Raw genomic sequence first — 20457 nt, forward strand, 5'->3', positions numbered from 1 at the left:
TTTTGTCACTCTAACCAAATTTGTGGCTTACTGCATGGATGTATTAAACATGATACCATAGAAATACAGTAACAGAGTACAGGTTTTCATCTTCCTGGGAAATAATTATAAGACATGAGACACTGGATTTTTTTCATGTCAACTTAGAAAGTTCTGCTTAGATGAGGGTTTTTTTAATGTATTTACACTGTGTAAAATGAGCTGAAAAACCTTAAGTTAACTATAAAACTTAAGTTCTGTGTAAGGTAATTAAATAGATGCATATTCGCATGCAGGTAATTGAAGAGGGGCTATATCAGAACTAATTATTTTTTTTCTGCTTTGGGTCATTTTGAGAGTCATTTAATTTTGATGTAACTTTTTGAACTTTTCAGAACTGCACAATCAGAATTTACCTCGGAATTTAATTGTACAAGTAGTGTGTAAATTGGAGTATTTGCCTAAAATTTAATGCGTTAGTCTGAGCACCTTGACACATTACAGCTGGTGGAAGAGCTCTGATTTTATCTTTTTTTCCACATCATTTTGTGCTGTTACAAGGACCGGAGGTGGGAATGAGTGCCCGTGTTTTTTGTTATTTTGGTTTAATTTCTTTGTTGCTTTTGGTGGTTTTCTGTTTTCATCATTTCTATAAACAAAGAAAATTTAAATTATTTATATTTTGAATATGAACTCACAAAGGGAGTCCAGTAGAAGCCACCAAGGGGCTGAAACAGTTGAAGTTTGAGAAGTGTCTGATAAATGGGTTTGTTGAGCTGTGAGAAGCCCCACAGAAGATGTTATTGCTGTTTACAACTACCTAATAGAAAAAAGAAGTCAGAATCTTCTCAGAGGTACAGAGTGATAGGACAGGAGGCAATGCACGTAATTAGGCACAAAGAAATATTTTAATTAAATATTAATAGTAATAAAACAAAAGTTTCCATGGTGGGTGTAGTCAAACTTTGGAAGCAGTTGTTGTAGAGGCTGTGATATTTCCATCCCTGGAGATACTCAGGCTTGACAAGATAACTCCTGGAGCCATCTCCTTTAAATTGGCCCTCCTCTGAGTCCATGGTTGGACCAAATGACTTCCAGAGGTCCCTTCCAACTTACCTTAGAGTCATAGAATCATAGAATGGCTTGGGTTGGAAAGAAATTCATAGATCACCTAGTTCCAACCCCCCTGCCGTAGGCAGGGATGTCACCCACTAGATCAGGTTGCTCAGGGCCTCATCTAACCTAGTCTTGACCTTATCTAACCTTACTTTCTGTAACTCAGTGATTCAATAATATGACATGGAATAAATATATATATATATATGTATTTTGGTTGTTAGCCTTTAAATAGATCTGGTGCAACTGGTGAGAGCAGGTGAGTTGATATTTATTTATCTTTGTCTTCTGAAGGGCTTCCTTTAACTGAGAGGAATCCTTGTAACACGAGCTTCTCAATCATGTTGTCTTGTCATTATTGCCAGTTATTCATCCTGGTCATCTGAATAGCAGCAAATAGTTAGCTCTATGTTGATCAGAGGCACTGGGGGGAGAGGGTAATATTCAAATCCAAATATCAAAAAATCCAGGGAATGTAACTCAGAAATGTATGTCTAAGCCTGCTTTTATGACTTTAGTCCTAAAGTTTGTAACTGTTGATTTATGCACATGAGCTTTGAATTCTGTTACGGAATTTTGTCAATTAAGAATCTACAGGAGTTCTAGAAGGAAAGTACAGAGCTCTATCCAAATGTTAATATGTCATTTAAATACATTACCTTTTTTTTTTAATCTGCAGCCCTGTTTTCACTTTAAATATTGAATTTCCGCTTATTTGTCTAGTTGTTTTTTTTGAAGAGGCAATGGAAACTGTGGTCTTGACATTATTTCCATTGTCTCAATTTTTAATTGTAATCTTGACATTGTCTCATTTTAATTGTTATCTGTAGCCCTATATATACAATCTTTATATGCGTACTTCACCAAAGTGTTTTCTTAACATCTGTTACAGGATTGCAGTTTTCTAGTGGTGGTTTTTGTTTGGGGGCGGTGGGATGTTTGATTTTTTTTTTTTTGTTTTATTGTATATATCTGATAAATAATTTAAGTGTTTAAAAAAGGCTTACGTCAAATTGGTCCTCCAAACTCGCATGAAATTCTGTACTGTCAAAACTCCAAGTGTCTTTCATACTAAAACTTCATGCAAAACTTGAATCTGAAGCTGTGGCTCTGCAAATATAACAATAGCTATTGCTTTAAAGACCATTCAAAAATGATGTTACCGCAACTAGGACTTCATCAGAAATGAACAAATATCTCCCAGATCTTTTAAAGAATACTTTATATGAGTAACTGTCTTCCAAAGGTGGTCTGGTTTGGGCAGATTGTCTGTTCCATCATAAAATGTACCAACTTAAGTAAGGGGGCAGAATGTCAAACACCCAAACATATATTTATTGACTGGCATTAACAGACTATTTGGTTCTCGTGCACCCTCGATCCCATACGCTTACTGCTTCATGATGCATCAATTTAGGAGTCCATGTGCTGAACATCAGCCTCTGTATTCTACTCTATAGTCAGCCAGGATAGACTAAACAGGACTTGAAAAAAAAAATGTGCCTTGACAAGTGAAAATCGTGTCTCCCATGTTAAGGTTCTTTAAAGCTGGAAGTGTCTTTGAATTTAGGCAATCAGTTCTTCAATAAAAGATCACAGTTCCCTTTTTGTTCTCTGGCGTTGTAATCCATTTGAGGATTCTGTCAACACCCCTTTCAAAAACTGCATAAACCTGTTAAGATTTGTAGGAGAAAAATCAATACAAGTTGCCTTTAGTCATAAGTTAAAGTTCACAGCCAGGGCTTCCTCCAAGAAAAGTTTCAGTACTAGTAAAGAGAAAACAGAAGTGTTTCTTTACAGTTCCCAGTTGAAAGCAATTACTGGTACCACTATATTTTTGGCCTAGATCTTTATTTATTTATTTATTTATTTAGTGTGTATTTAGGGATTATTTTGGTTGCCCACTATTTGCAGTAACTGACCAGAATGTAAGGACATGTCCTAACAGTGACAGAACACTAGGATATCAACAGAGTAAGTGCAGCACTTGAAATGTAGACTAGCTGGAAAGCATGTTGAGTTCTCCCAAAAGAGATTTGTCAAGATTCATTGCAGCATCTATTCCTTACCTTACTTTAATTTCCTGCATCATTTAGCCAGTGTCTTCTGTGGCAGTGCTTCCGTTTATATTAATAAATAGTGGCTTAATTTATACTTTTTTTTTTTCTGTAGCGGTGAATATCATCTATCTGGGTTGCAGATGAAAACTAAAGGCAGCTCTTCGATCTTCTTATTAGAAACCCAAACGTGTGAATAATACATGGGAAACAGCCTGTAGTTCAAATGGCAGCTTCTTTCCTCTGGCTAAATTTAGGTTAATCATAAACTCTTACTGTTCTTTATGCTAATGCTTTCTGGCTTCTCTCTGGAACTTTATCCATACCAAACTTCAATGTACCTCAAACAACTTTTGGTCCAAGTGTAGTTTGAGGGTATGGAGTGGGGGAAAGGCAATGCTACATTCCAAAGTCAACTGAAAAATAATATGCCTACTTACAAATACAGGTGAGAATGTTTTGTATAGAGCTGCATTCTTAAAAGATACTATTGTGTATTTTGAGCCACTCTATTATGTGAGCCATGTTCTGCATGCAAAGTTATTAAAATATCTTGATGCCCCAGCCCTATAAAAACTGTAGGAGTCCATGTCAAATTAACTTTTAACTGAGTTAATTCCTAGTTCAACTATAGCTACATTAAGAGAAATGGGAAAAATCAAGGAAACATTAAGGTAAGGTTAAACAGAAGAAAGAGGCAAAATTCTTCCCAAAAGAAACATTCAAATTGCTGCAACCTTCACTTTTAATGCCTGCTGTGTTTTGTTTGGGGGTCGTATTAACTGCCTGTTCTTTGTCATCCCCTTCTTTCACGAGTCCTTAATTTTTATTCAGCAGAACAGAAAACTTTCAGTAGTGAAAAGGTGGTACAAAAAAATCATTTTTTTCACTTACACAAGCATCCTCCACACTACCTTATACTGTGATGCTTTTCAGGCTTGTTCCATTAGCAGTTCTTTAAGAAACAAAAAACGTAAATTTACATTTCAAAACTGCATTCTAGTCTCTTTAGCGATGGTTTTGACACCTCTTATACGTGCAAAGCAGTTCTACATAACTATTAATTGGGTCTTTTGTGGAAGGTGAGCAAAATTTCCTCTTTGGGGAAGATAAGCAAAATATGGGCCATGGAATTTCACCCTGAAGATTAAGGTCTGCAAGAATCTTTATCTCATGGCCATTCCATACTCACGTATTTTCCTACTGAAAATAAGTGATTTGAATGTATGCCAAAGTATTATATGGTGCAAAAAGTGGTTGGAAAGTGATTAACATTTATATCAGTGAAAATGGAAGAGTTTGTTTTGTGAGAAGTATATGTTGTAAGAGAGTATTGTTTCACGTATTCCTTCTGCCAACAATGCCTTAATCGAGCAGAACCAATTTGTATTACCTGTAATAGTGATTGTTCTGTATTACAGTTGCTGCTTCTGTGTTTTTAGGAAATTGTTTGGATTATTCTTGTTCTGCATCTCTCCATTCATTTACTATGAGTCTGCAGGCTATTCTAGCCTACATCTGGCAGAGAAGGCTGTTTCACAGCCTTGCTGCCTAAAGTTTTTTCCTAGAGTTTTTCAAGCACAGTCTAGAAGAACAGAGTATGTCAATCCACTGCAGAAAGAAACTTAAAAAAAAAAAATTTGCTGCCCTGCAATCGAAGTAGCATTGGGCGTCTTTAAAGTCAGGAGAAAGACCTTCTCCTAGATAAATTATTTGTCAGTCAGCTCTTTGAGCCACACATGAACAGACTGTTTTCAAGATCATCAGTTAAGAAATAAGCTCTTACACTAATTCTGAGCATCTTTGTATTTTTCATTATAGAATGGACTCAGCTTTTCTGCTGATCCTTATTGGCTTCTCTGATATATCCACTTACTGGATGTTTCAAACTTCAAGTAAAATAAAACTACTCTAAATACTAGCCAGTACATTCTCTACTAGTAAGTAGTTGAACATCCACTGGAACTGGAGAGAGAGGGAGAGAATTTCACTTCAGTGCCAAAGATAATAAAGGCAGGAAGAGAGGGTCCTTGATAAGTAAGACAAGTAGGAGAAAGTTATGGATTTGGTTTAGAATAAAAAGAGAGATGGTTTATGCACCGTTTGGAAGCTTGTATCTGTGCTGATACATCAAAGCTATTTTGAAAGCCTTTCACCACTTAAAGCCTTTCACTCCCAGAAGAGGGAGGGGAAAGGGCAGCTCTGGAGGTGACTCGTAAACTTAAACAGCGTATTGGACATAAAAGATAAAAAATGAAATTAAAAAAATCCATGCCAAAATTTAGGAGTGTTGTATATTAAGCCTAAGTGCAAGACATTGCTTCACAATAAAAGTTAATGAAATAAAACAACTTTACTGGCTAAATCAGTGGCATGACTCTTTTTTTTAGGACACTCACGAAAATTTACACATACCCATTGAGCCAAAGAAACATGTTTGTTGAATTTCTTGCTGCCTGTGAAGTCTTTTTTATTCATCTTAGAAAGGTATTTGCTTATTTTTTCTTGTTCAGTCCAGGTAAGTATCATAACTGATAATTTAAAATAATGATTTTAAATTTTGTCGATGCATCACTTACAGCATGTAGCTGTTTGAAATTATTGTCAACATGTTGATAATAGTGGAAGTTAAAGCATGGGAGAAAATAGTTGTAAGCAGTAGAGGATTCCAGTAAGTTTGTTGCTTTCTTTCAATTGTTTTGGTAGATAAAACAGATAAAACACTTGAAGAAAATACGTGAATGTAACAGGAGGAAGAAAATGATGAATGTTATTGCGTTAGAGACAGGAAAAAATCAATCTTTCTGCATGAAGGCCTCATCCCTCTCCTTTTTGTTCTGCAACCATTTTAATAAGCATTTGATAAATATCTATTTAGCCATGGCAGGAAAAAATCAAGTTTAAAGTATTGGTTCATGGGTAATCTTTCAAAGCATTACATCTTAATAGTTAACAACTTTATCAGCTTCTGTGCGAGTGTTTAATGTCTGAGGTGTCAAGCAATTATCAGAAGAAAGCAGTGATAAATTTTGTTCTGAATTGTAACACATGTTACAAGGAGGATATAATGCATATGTATTCGTAGTAGCTCTGAACCAATTTTATAAAAATGCCACTGGAGATACTGGTCTCAGAGGAGAAACACATTACTCCAAATACATATATTTAGAATAACAATGAAACCACACTGAGTTTTTCTGTGATGTTATGTGTGCACTGTGAATGTTACTGAAAAGTAGGAAGGGAGGAGAAGATACAAACACTTTACAGTGTTAAGTCATGTGGAGGCTGTAGCACATATGTATAAAGGTGTTTCAAATAAAAAAATAAGGGATGTGAGTGTAAATGCTACATGTAAATTCTTGGACTTCTAAAAATGCACTCCTGTTTACTTAGTAAGCATTTGCAAGTTTGGCCAAAAATGAGGTGCAAATGATGGATCGAGACTTCTGCAAGTAGGCGTAGTAGGCCTAGTGTACTAGTTTGCTAGTAGGCCTTTAACAATAGCTTGAGCCCACCTACAAAATGCTCACCTAGTCTGCATCTCTACAAAGAGACTGTAAAGGCTCTTCCTTGTTTCTCTTGTACACATTTGTGTGCAAAACACTATCTAGCAGTTTCTATATGTTCTTAAATTGCATTACCAGAGCAGATTTCCACGTGCTTTTGGAAGGTGGCAGAGACAGCAGTTCTGTTCTTGAGGAAGGTACTGGCTCACGAAAGATCTTTATATTACATCCCTCCCTGGTGGAGGATTGCAATCACTACTCTACTTCCAGCAACTCTTTGCCTGAATCATGACAGCTCTTAATTATGTGTGAAAGTAGAAGTTACATACAGAGAAATTTCTTAGAGAAAATTACCTAGGAGATGTATTCAGGTTTGGAATGGTCTTCAAGTCATTCTCAATCTATTGTTTTTGCTTCCGGAGCTCTGAATCTTTGCCTGACTTTCATACCACAGAGTGGTTATTCTCCCTCATTCAAAGTTTTTCTTTCTTTTTTTTTTTTTGTTTGGTGGTCAAATTTGGTCCTCTTTCTTTCTTTAAATAAGCTGCCCCTTGTAGTCTATTCCTAAGTAGTCTACTGCTGAGTGTAGTACTACTTGAGTACTACTTAAGGAAACAAATAAGTAACAAGCTTTCACATTTCTGATCAAACTTACTGTGTTAAATCTTATTACTCAGCTATGTAAATTGTATTACCCTTGCAATACAACTGTTGCATTTTTAGTTTATGTATTTAATGACAAAGATTTATTAATGTCTGTCGTACTTAGAGAAATGTATCACAATGGTAGTTGTGTTGGAGTTGACTTTCAAAATAATTTCAAGCCTACAGAAGCTGACATTTCAAAAATGCACTATTCCAAGTCATGATAAATCCAAGATTTTAAGGGATGTCCGGCTTCCATAGCTTCTTAATGAACAAAGACAGCTGAGTCAGGACAAATGTACAGCTCCTTCTCCCAGATAGTGTTTGGAACTCTGCCACTTCATATAGAAGAATGAAATTGAAGTCAGTTGCCTTAAAAAGACAAGAAAGGAGGTTTTAGACTGTTCTCCTTTATCCCACAGAAACACTCTGGGCTGTTGTGTCAGAATTTTAGTGCACAGTCCATCTTAAAGATTTCTGTTTATGTGGAAAGTTTGGGCTTTATTGTATGAACATTGTCAGACAAATTGTTTTCAATGACAACTTGCAGGAAACTCTCCATGTGCTACAACAATTAACTTGCATTTATGCTAGTTTGTTATTTCCCGCCCACTCTTTGACCGTTCATAATTGAAAAATCCTAAATGAATAATCTGATTTTTAATAAGCATTTCTTAATTCAGATTTTGGCATGAGACCTATGATGGCTTGAAATAAGCCTCATTTATTAAAGGTAACCCTGATAGCAAAAGGTAGGTTAAATTATAAAATCCAAAGAGTTTCAGGGAAGAGGTGATCATTAGGGATTGTAGTAGTAACTTGATTTTGTAGATTGACCATTCTCTAATCAATATGCTACAGTACACAGCTACTTGTGCCATGCTAATTCATCTTTGTTTTGTGTGTCTGTAGTTAAGCAGCCAATATAACTGTCAATAAAGGAGCTGGCCACTTGTTGGAAAGCTTACATACATAAATAGTAGAGAAAGATCCTGTAAAAAGACATTGGTTTTCCAGCAGCTCTGAGAGTTGAGTTTCAGAAAGCCATGTAAGCATTTGTGCACTGTAGTTTTTCTGCTGTAGGGCTAAGCGTTACAAGGATGACAAGGTCATCCTGATGACCTCAGAGGACGGGAACAGCCCAGCTGCTTGGGGGACTAGAATTATAGGGCTTTTTTTCCTGCCTAATTAGCAATATTACTTTATATTTTGCACGTTCTTCTGCATGTGTTGGGAAGAAGTCTGTAGGGAGCTCATTATGTTACTAGCCTTGTACTTGCAGGCTTGCAGAGCCATGGCTTGAGGGATGTGGGAGGTGCATTCACTTGAAGAAATTCCATATCCAGACTGAAACACTGTTGAAAATTTGTAGGAACTCTGCAGGTTGTCTCTCATGGGATATGATTATCCCTTCCTGCATGTTCCTGAAGAGAAACTGTCCAGATGAATCCTTCTTGACATATTTTCACTTTGAGCTAGTGGCTAGGAACAGACATTTTGCTCATCTGTTAGTGAGTCTCTAACCAGTGGATGGATTTGTGAAGGAAAAGGAGACAATGAAACCTTGCTAGTCACCTTGCAATGTTTTTTTTCAGAGCTCATTCCAAGTCCCATGACCAGCATATTCTAGAAGTACAATTTAGTAATGTGGGTTATTTTTTACCCTCTTTGGTGAACAGAAGGTGAAAGATGACAGTCACATTCCCAGCACAGTACTACGTTAACACACTCAAAACTGTTGCTGAGAGGAAGTCAATGTCAAGAGAAAGCATATAGGGCAAGATTTTATGACAATGCTTTGAGGATGATAGCATGACCATTTGTTGCAGGAATGGGTAGAATCCGTATTCACTCGCTTTTCTTTCAGCTTTCCTCTTTTAAAGATGAAATAAATAAAAAAGATGGCACACCATACCTCATGGATATTATTTTGTATAACTGATGTAACTGACTTAAATTATTTAAACTGAAGATTGTCATAATTTTCTGGACATCATAGAACTATTGTGGCAGCTGAATCTCAAAATTGTCTATACCTTTACCAGCAATGAAGAGAATGTTTAATTGTGAGATTCCAAGTGCTGAAGCTAATTAGTATATTGAGGAGAAATATTAACTAGAGATTTAAAACACACACACACACACACACAAACACACAAATGGAATCAGAATTGTCATTTAATTTCTCGAGCTGATGAATCGCATCTTTATTTCTCTTGCTACCATCAGATAAATGATTTTGGACTTTTGTAGTCATTTTGGGATATTAGACACCTGACATCACCCCATTAACAGGTTTAAAAAATCAAATTCTATTTTAACTAATCACAGACATGAAATGATGTTATCAACATATCTTTCGCTGAAATATAAATGCACAGAACCTAGAATAACTTCTGTCATAAGGACAGGATAATCCTGATTTCTCAGTTCAGACCTGTAAGTAGAATTCAACTGCCAAGATTGCAAAAGGATACACAGTTTGGTGATTAAGACCAATAGAACCCACAAGCATTGTCCAAGACACGCTGAGGCAGAATGTCAGGTGTACTAGACTAATGATTCTTTGTGATAAGCTGTTACAGCTGAAATAAGCTGATATCAGCAACAAATGTGAAAAAGGAAAAATAAGTTTTACTGTCTGACCCTTTGAGAAAGAAGTGACTAGGCAAAACCCTGTCCTCTTCCCCCAACATATTTGTTGCCTTCTATTTAGCTTTGTTTGAATGTGGCTTTTGCCTGAGATTTTAACTTCAGAGACTAAAGGCAGAAAGGGGAAAGTGCACTGAGATCAATATACTAAAGAGTTATGACCAGTTGTACTATCTGCATTTATTTATATATAAACCATGTAATTTGTGAGTCTAAGCACTGTCTTAGCTGTTGAGAATTGGCATGTCAAGAGTTGTGAGTTTTTTGTATTTCTGAAGCAATTTGTCCCAAATGCATACTTGTGTCAGCAGCACGAATGTGTGCATACTCAATTAGAATGCTTTTCTGTTTTTAAAAAATATTATAAATTCTGCAGTGTTGTTCTTCAGCTTTTACCTTCTATAGAATAAAAAAAAATCCACCCTCATTTAAGTACCCGCATTTAAGACAGAACACAAAATGTCTTCCCATTCTGCAAAGCAGCTAGTGACTGTTCATGATGACAGTTTCAGAGGCAGCAAAAATCAGAACAGCTTTTGTACCAGCATTCACTGTCTGCTGTGCTGAATGGCTGGGGTCCAAATTACAGGTATAGAATGGGTTAAACTTGTCAGCAAAACCTGTGAATCAGTGCTTCTTCCTGGGTGCACTCATTTCCTAAAGTGAAGAAAGCATCGGACTTAAATTTAATAGTGGCTATTATGAAATATCTCGGTTACATAATGCAAATGAGAGATTGAATTGCAACCTTGATATTTAACAATTATTATTATTGTTTGTTTGTTCTGCTTTTAGATGGTTGCAAAAGAACAATATATTAATAGGAATGTCTGCTGGAGAACTGGTGAATGTTTTTTGGGGGGAGCAAGTCTCATTTGTTATCATGTCTTAATGTTTTTCTCCTATAAAGCAATATAGTGCAGCTGTGTAAATTGTGTCCTAGTGCTGAAGAGTACATCTGGGGATGGTGGAAGAAGAGTCTCAATATCTACAGATACTTCATTTATTACCACAGAAAGACTGAAATACTGACATTTGACTTTAATATTTTTTCTTTTATGAATATAACTCCTGGGGACTTGATGATCCTTGTGGATCCCTTCCAACTTGGATATTCTATGATTCTTATTCTATACCACCTCAATGCCCCAGAACTGAATGATTCATCAGTCAGTTAACAAGCAGTATTGCTCCTAGAAGCTAATTATTGTGTTTTAGAATTAAAAAATCAAACTTTTTTCACATAGGAAAAAACATATATATATGTTGCTACAGTGCTGTTATGTTTGGCCATAAATCATTTGATTTGGGGGTGGTCAACCTTAGTTCTTCTTGGTTTACTAATGTGACAGGGTTTTTTACCTGTGTCATTCTGTGGGACGTAGAACAGGTTGGGAAGCTGCTGAGAAATATGCCATCGTGTTATGCCTGAATTATTATGTGGATAAAATTTACCAGCTTTCATCCTCCACCTTATTTGGAAAGATGCATGAAAAATAAGTGGCTGTTTCTAGTGAAGGCAACTGCTACACAATCTAGAATAAGTATTCTGTTGTGAGAAGATTTACAGTGTTAGTCTCATCTGCTTTATGCAATTACTGCATTCTCTTGGGCCTTTTCTGCTGCTTCTCCACTCCATTTTCAATTTTTGAACTTCTCGTTTGTCTAACTGCTCGGATAATATGGAAGGTGAAGAATGACCAGACAGAACTGAAATGCCATTTTGTTATGCTTAATATCTGGTTAAAAAGAGCTGGCCCATCTCTAGTGTTCATGCTCAAATACTTTCAGGTTTTTTAAATTGAGTCATAATTGCCTATGCCAAAAGCTGTCAGTACAACAGGGTAGAAAGCAGTCAGCTCTTTTTACTCCTTGTGTTACATAAAGTTCTTATTTTGGAAGAATGAGCAATGATAAAGAACTGTTGCAGTGCTTGTGGTAGATCCCTGCTTTCACAGTAACTGTGAAGTTCATGGTGCTTGTAGTATTGATCTTTTTTTCTCTTGTAAGGAAAGAATTCAAAATAAAGCAATAGGAATTTAACAACAATATATAGGAAAAATAGGGCTGGACATCTAGAAACATTTGTATCTAACATGCACATTCCTGCATCCAGTGTAATAATGTATGAAAATGTGTAAAACGTGAAACAGTAAATTGTTTCTACTGTGGCATGTACATTAGGAGATGCTATTGTCTAAATGTTCTTTAAAAGGAAAATTAAACACAAACCATTCTTATATCTATTATACATATAGCACAGTATGCTGACTTCCCTAATCATGTGTGATTTTATGGGTAGTATAATATTTACAGTGTTTGCAATCTCAGTAGAGAATACTATCACTCTTTACTGTAGTATCCACTTTTACAAGTGGACAACAGAATTCCTAAAGATTTTTGAGAACTCGTTTATTTTCCTCCTCATAAATATTCAAATGACTTTTAGGACAATTAATGAAAACAGAGCTATATTAACAGAGCAATTAATGAAAACAGCTATAATTTAGCTTCAGACCATTTGTTGCAATTAAGTAATAATTTAGCTCTCTGTAACCTACAAGGTAATGCTTCTGAAGTTCTGTTTTTATTTATTTATTTTTTATTATTTTTTATTTTTATTACCTTTAGCTAAAAATTGGTCTCGAGAATTACAACATCTACGGCAATATGTGTTCATGCATTAATTCGCTGAGTCAATGTTCCAGCTTTCTGGTTCACCTCCTTTACTGAGGTGATAATGGCTTTTGTGAAGCTGTTCTGCAACAGGACGAACTACTTTCTCAACTAATGACTCATTGTTTTTGTATATTATGCTTTAAAAATTTCAAAGGGGACAATCCATCCCCATTAAATAGATGTAACTTCCCTAGGTTGCTTGTATTTTTCCTCGTGCTATTACATTTCTGCTGTTATCTGACTGCAGCTGTCAAATGACACTATGGTAAGGAAATATATTTAGCTGACACAGAAGCAGAAATCCAACTGACTGCAGGCTCTATAAATTTGCCTTATAAATGCTCCTTGCCTTTATAACAAAATAGCAAATACTATAGCAAAACTAGAAATGGTGAAATTCTTTGTAAAGTACAAAATGCTAGAACATAAGGCATGTTTTAGAGGGAAAAGCATGTGTTTACCTAAACGGGGGTCGCAGTTAGTAACTAAAATAAGAATGCAAAAGCAAATGTGTTGTTATACATGATATAAAATGACAACGCAGAAATTATTTATTTTATGCATGCTTTATAAAGCGAACTGCATCCAAGGAGGCTGATTTATTTGCCAGCTGTAGGCTGTCTTTTTGTTCTTCTTGCATGCATCAAGTAGCATAAATATTATCTAAGTGGTCGAATTTATTTTTCCGGACAAGAAAGATGATGATGACTAGTAACTACAAATTGGGTAGCTCTTTTAGCTTTGTAATATCCAGGTTGTGTCTGATTATTTGGATTTGAGATTTGGAGTCTGGGCAAGTCACAAAGTTGGAAGCATAAAAGAATGGCTTTTGTGTATAATTAACCCCAAAAAATCCTTAATTCCAAAAATCCTTAATCACAATTAGGTCAAACATAAGCTATTGAGTATCTTTGGTATGAGATCATTGATATACTCAGTGTTTTTTAAGATAAAATAATGAAAATCTGGAAGATCAGTAGCCTTGCTTGTGGTACCTGAGAGGAGAAGGATATTGGGAAAGCATTAATATGTTACATCATTGTTAATTCCAAATATCTTAATACTGTACTTCCCTAATGACAGAATATTGCTGCAACTCAGTACTTCAAGTTCCTTTGAAAGTTCCATTTCTCAAGATAAATTCTAAGACAAGGTATTCCTTTGTCTTGGAACTGTTTAGCATTCTGTAGCCTTCGTAATTCAAGACAACTTGTTACAGCACCACACTTACCACTGTGAACTTGTGTACGCCTGTAGGCTTCTTTTCTGGTACCACGGCCACCTCATGGCAAACTAAGCAAGCAATGTTGGAAGGTACGTATGTGAATTAACGGTGTGCTTCAACCTCAGCATTTTTCATCATCTGCCAGCAGCTTTGTATTTCACAAAATTCTATGCTAAACTGTCTGCCTGCATCATGGAAATCATCCTATTTGGGCAAACTATATAATGTCCTGATTCCCAGTATGACCTTGGTCTTTAAAGAAAGAAAGAAAAGTTACTGTGCTATTCAAATCAGAATAAGGTAAAGATCTTGTAAGGAAAGCCTTAAAAGTTCTCTAGCCTCTTTTATCAGTAGCAATACAATAAATACTGCATTCTGTTTTTTCTTGGTGGTGTTTCATCTGTCATATTTCATGTTTAACATCATTTAAAGATTTCAAAGGAAAGGGTAGATGACAGACCTATCTGTTGAGGCATATCTGTTCTTTTTTCAAACTGGTTTCTAGTTTTGATTAATCTTTTGAATGACCGTATTTTATTTTGCACCATACACATTTTAATTAAAATACTGAATCTGAGATGTTAACATTCAAAGAGAGAATTGTATAAATGTGCTTATAATACAAATATATTATTAGTATGTTTATACCAGTCACTTCAAAATTACCTATCTCATTTATCTCCTAATTATATTGTCTAGTCTGGCTTTAACGCATTCTCATTTGTTTGTACTAACATGGGTGATGGGTAAGGATCATAAGTAGTACACCTAAAACACCTCAAAAAATGCAATCCTGATATTTTTCCATGTGCTGCTTTCTCTGTAATGCACATACATCTATTAGTACTAGAGGACAAGTTTTCTATGCAAAATTATGTTCTGATAAAAATCTGTCCCAAAATGGTGCCAAATCTGTACATCCAAACATTTACGAAAAGTCTAAAAATGACTTAGTAGTAGTATGTGTAAGTGGTAGTAATTTGAAGATTAGTGCATGTGGGGGACTCATTTGGTAACTGATTTATGTTAACCTAGGTTCCATCGTAAAGGAGAAAAGGCTTGCAGCAAAATAGGCTGACACAAAATATATTTTTCATTTCATTACCAGTGTTACACTTCCAACAGCTTTCTACCTTTCCTTCTACAAGTTAACACCATGCAGGAGGTGTTAGCTTTGTAGTGCCTGAACTCTTAAACCTGATCTCTGGGGGAGTGAGGAGGCTGTAATTACTATGAACTTCTAGTGCTGATGGTGAAAGAAAACTTGATATTCACAAAAACTCTCAGTAGAAGCTGGACTAGGACTTCATTAACTTGATACCTCTAATACCACTAATTGATGCCTTGGCTAGGTCTCCAATGGAGCATGACTTCAGTGGTGTTCTTTAAAAATATTTTCCCCAGATACACATTAAACTGACTTTTAAATAGCTCACAATTGCTATCAGTTACAATGCCACCCAGAAATCTGAACTGTCAAGTGTCTTTTTTTTTTTTTGATTTGGATGAATGTTTTAAGTACTACGAGAAATTATATGTATAGTGTATAAATGTAATCTTCAAATGTACTAGTAACCCAGAACATGATTTAAAAGCCTGAGACCTGCTTGAAAACAAAAACCTTAATATGATTATGTATGCTTTACTCTGCTTTTGAAAGAAAATATAAGAAAAAGAATGCATGAAACATAGCAGATGAATTAGTAGCTTGCTTTTGTAAACCTGTCAAGAGAGGAGAAAGTTTTAAGCCAATTACTAGCTTTTCTTGAGATTTGCAACTTTTTTTTTAAAGGCAACTTTCATGTTAAGAATTTTTTAATTGTCATATTAAAAATATCTCACCTCTCACATTCTTTTCTTGTGTTTGAACTTGTCACCGTGAACTGAAAATAAACTAAAGGTAACCAAAACAGAATATGTGGAATAAACCATTCCATAAAGAGAAATAAAAAAGTAGCAAACAGCCTTTCATATTGTTTGAAAAATTAACTAACCCAGTTTTTGTTAATTACCACAGAAATTATTATTTTTTTAATGAGACTTTTTTGTTTTTACCAGAGAGCTAATGTCCTTTGTGCCACAAGTCAAATGTGAAGAAACACCTTGATGTACTACTTTGTAAAATATTATCAGAGTAAGACATAGGTTTTAAAACTACAGGAGTCAGCAGACGTGATGAGTGACTTCCTAGTTCTTATTTGTGATTATTTCAGTGTTTTAACTATAAATCATCATTTGCATCATGTGTTTGTTGTTGTTGTTTGTTTTTTGTTGTTGTTTTTTAAATCTCCATAAAGGTAAAGGTTTGTGAAACATAACTTATCCCTTCTCAAAGACAGCAGAAATGTGGGACAAAAAAGAAAGTCTGTGCATTTCCCTTCTGAGTTTGTCACTCTCTTTTTAAAACTAATACTTTCTACATTGATTTTATTGGCTTTTCAGATCTGTAAGTTTTCTGAAAGAGAATAAAGAAATACATGAGATCAAGGATTGCATGTTATTTTGATTTCCTTATCATTTCTTTTTCTGGATACATTCTGCCAAAAAGATTTGAACAGGTATTTAGCAGGGGCAAATGTAAACTGTGGATTTCACTTACGCATGCTTAACAAAAAAAGGTATTAAAATATAAAACTGTCTGAATAAAAACATGCACATGATGGTTACCTGGAAAGTTACCTGGACAAAAATTAGAGTCAGATAGCTAAGAGTGAACTAAAATCTTTTCAGTACACCACTTGACCACTTGAATTCTTGTAAAGGTGTCTTCATCTTTCTCTCCTTATTAAGAATAGATTCAGCTCTATCTCAGTGTTTCCCATCATCTTGAACTATATTACTTCCCTCGCAGTTTTGAAACTTAAAGGAATTGTGAAAAATAATTCATTCTCAAGAGATCCAAGTCTACCACAAATGCAGGTAAAGCAGCTTCACTAGAGCTATTAGAATTAATACCAGCTGACATTCTACCCACCAAATCTCTTGCTTTTCTAAGAGTCTGTGATCCAGTGAATTAAGTAATGCTGCAAATTTGATCACAGTGCTCTTATTTTTCATCTAGGTATTACCTCTGCTTCTTTACCCTTGATTCAGTTCTCCTTTAAGCAATTGTACTTAAGAAATAGTGGATATTTTCTGATCCAACTGATTACAAGTGGTTCAAGTGGTTTCAAATTCACTAAATCACTTTTTTTTTTAATTTTTATTATTTTTAATTTTTTTTTTTAAGTAGCAGTTGCTCAGTATCTAAATAGAAGCAAGCAGGAAGATGACAGTAGTGCTTAAACAGGGCTGAAGCTGAATGTATTTTCTTCTGAGCTCTGTTAACTTTTGATCTTTAATTTCAGCTGGAGCTTTGACTGTGCTAATTGTAAAACAAACAAAAAACAACCAACCAATCAAAAACAAGCGAACAAAGCAAGGAAAGAAGACAAAACTGTGGGCTCACTAACTGATGACTGACTCTTACACAAAAAAATGGACTTCCTACTTCCCTTGCCCATGTGAAACTTAATTTTTCCTTTTTATTTTTACTTCATATATCAGTTTGCAGCAATACATACCAGAATGATAAAGAAGCATAGTTGACAGAATGATGATTTTCCAGGCAATGTACAAAAAGCCTCATTTTTGAGTGTAGTCTGAGTTGTATAGATTTCAGCATAGTTCTCTATTCATTTTGCTGGATTTCAAAAGCTTTACATGACCCTGAAATGTAGTTCTTAATAAAAATAAAATAATAAAAAAGTAGCTTTGGCTTTATAATTGTTGAATTTGCAAATTGAATTGTAAATCTTCCCAATGTTGAGATGTTCCCAATTTTTGAATGTAATTTTTCTATTTTAAAATAGAAATGGTCTCTCAGGTTTCTTTCTGCTATGTTTTTAAATGTAGATGAGGAAATCATCCAAATGGTCTTTTTTTTTTGAATATGGTCTTTTATCTGTGGACTTTATCTAATACACATGAATATATGGATTTAGCTAAGAGATAAAGTACTGGATTGTATTGCTGTGTCTGACTGCCAGTATTGTTCCTGATAATGACTGCAGTACAGAGAAAAAGCAGTGTCCACAGCTTGAGCATGATTGTACACTGTGTCATAGAGAAAGTCAAGGAAAACATAAGCTTCCATTTGTGAAACAAACAAACAAAAAAAAAGACTGTATGTTCATTTCAGCTGTTTCAGTAAGAGCAAATAATCTCAGAAAAGTGATGAATGAGGCTTCCTACTGCTCACCTACTTTATGCATATCAGTCAATTTTTTTCGAAACAAAAATACCATGTGCAGACTGTGTCCTGTATGTCCATGTAAGTTATGACATGCTTATTTCAGCTTTTTTTTCTTGCTTTATTTTATTTCATTTTCTTCTTGAAAAAAATAGGCTGATATATTCCTCTGAGGTTTATGTCTTCAGGAGTATTTAGGGTAGTCCCACTGATTAAGATTTTCATATTCATACAGAATGTAATCAGCGTGAAATTGCATAAAGAAAGTCATCCTGCTGTTTTGGCAGTGAAAATGCAGAATAAACAACTCAAAATTTGTCTTCTACCTTTCTGAAGTATGTGATGGGTTAATCATTCATAAAGCAACTATTATCTTACAAGTATGACTTACAGCTGAAGAGAAATGAAAAATAAATACCGTGCTGTTATTTTTCTTTATTTGAAGACATTCCATGATGTCTGCATGCAGGGAATGTTGGACAAGTGTTTAAAGTGATCAAGCTACTATTTGTTAATGATTTTGAGAGAACTGAAAAAGCTATTACTAAATGGCACGCCACTTCATTTTTTTAAAAGGCTATAAAAGCTTACAGAATAGGTAACAAGACTGAGTAAAGAAATATAAATACTAGGGGTTTGCCTAAAAAAGACAGACATAGGCTTTTAATTTTTAATATAAGTAAACTTTATTTCAAGTCCCACTTGTGGGAAAAGTAACTGCAGATCAAGAAAAATATGACTGAAGTAAGCCTTTCAGATTCATAGAATGATTCATAGGCAACTTCACTGATGATGCAAGTAGTGGTGGGGTTGGGTGGGGTGTCTGTGCTGCACAAGACTGAATTCTGCACATTCAGTTGCAATTTGTTGACTTTTTTTTTTTTTCTTTTCCTAGCCCCCATATTGTATCTTAATGAAATGACTTAATAAGGTGTGTTTTTGTTGTTGTTGGTGGATTTTTTTTCTTTTTTTTTTTTTTTTCCCCCTCACAACTATAAACCATTTTGCCAAATTCACTGCACCAATTTGCAAACATGTGATGTTTTGGACTTAAAAAGAGAAATTAATGGAAACCTCAGTGAGTGAAGAACAACCTTATATAGGAGGTTGTCTAGAAAGTGTCTGATTTTTTAGATTCTGTATTGAAGGGTGCTTAGGGAGAAAAATAAAAGGTAGAAATGCTTAAAGATCTTTCAGAACAAACAAACATTTTTAGCTACATATAGTCTCTAGTTTTGAAAAGCAGCTTCTAGAAAAAAAGTTTGTTTAAAATTTAAAACTTTTTTAAACTTTAAAGTTTAAAAACTTTTTTTTGATCTTAGGAAATGGGAATTATGGACAATGCAGTTATTCTATTAGTGTCTTCCTCCCCCCACCCAGTCAAATCTACTTAGGAGCAAGTGTACATTTTTAAGCTTCATAATGGCTGAGAAGTTTGCTTAAGAAAAACCTGTCTCTTTACCCATTATATGTGTTCTGTATGAGGAGCTTTGTGATGGGTGAAACAGCAAGGTCTAAAGCAACAGAAACATGGTGGAAATAGGAGAAGATAAGGACAGCTGTGTGGAGATAGAACTTGTTAATGTTGGGTTTCAAAGCCAATATAATATTGTACTTTATACTTCAAAGAAAGATTGATAAAGTGGTAGCATTTTGATATTAGAATCTATGCTTTCTTTTTAAGAGATGTGGTAGTTCCTACAATTTATTTATATTTGTTCACAAAAGGTTTATTGACTTCAGGTGTAAGTGTCTCAGAAAACAGGTTGCCTTTCTGGTACCAAAAGATTAATGTTAGAATTTAATTCAGGGCTTTGAGCTCAAGCTTATGTATTTTAGGTAATAAAGGAGTTCTGTTTGAGGTGTTTCTTCCCATCATTTCCAAAACTGTCTGAACCACTGTTTAGATCACAATAATTGCCATTACGTAAAAATATATGAGAGTGTCTGAAAAATATCAGTATACTAATGGGGGAAAAAATGGACCAATTCTTCTACTTAACTACTACTTTAAATGCTTGTCTGTAAAATGCAAGTATCTGCCAATCTTGGCTGCCGATCTTGTCAGTAAAATTGGGTGTTTTCTGTTTTATTATTTTTATAATATTGATAGCAATGATATTGTAATGATTTCTATTTATTGGGGGAGCTAAATCAGTTTGATTGTGTGCTAGTAACAGCCACAAAGTTCTGCAAGTCACTGCAAGTTCTGCAAAGGTTACTGCAAGTTTGTGAAAATATTACAGAATGACATGGTGGATGCATTTTTGTGTCGGTAAGTGTTGGTGAGTTACTGTGTCAGGGTAATTGAAAATAAATATATAACAGCTGTTATTAAGCAACATAAGTACAAAATAAATTTGT

At 34.9% G+C, this 20457-nt stretch overlaps 1 protein-coding gene across 1 annotated transcript in view; it reads left to right on the top strand.

Moving 5' to 3' along the window:
* Positions 1 to 20171, top strand: part of LOC310881071 (uncharacterized protein) — an 88687-nt gene extending 68516 nt beyond the window's left edge. The window contains exon 6 of the mRNA XM_083797804.1: positions 17210 to 20171. Coding sequence (XP_083653930.1) covers positions 17210 to 17221 — 12 coding nt within the window. The 3' untranslated portion in view covers positions 17222 to 20171. The remainder of the gene's footprint in view (positions 1 to 17209) is intronic.
* The last annotated feature ends 286 nt before the right edge of the window (positions 20172 to 20457 follow it).

The sequence above is a fragment of the Anser anser genome, assembly GCF_964211835.1.
Source record: "Anser anser genome assembly, chromosome: 13".
Lineage (NCBI taxonomy): Eukaryota > Metazoa > Chordata > Aves > Anseriformes > Anatidae > Anser > Anser anser.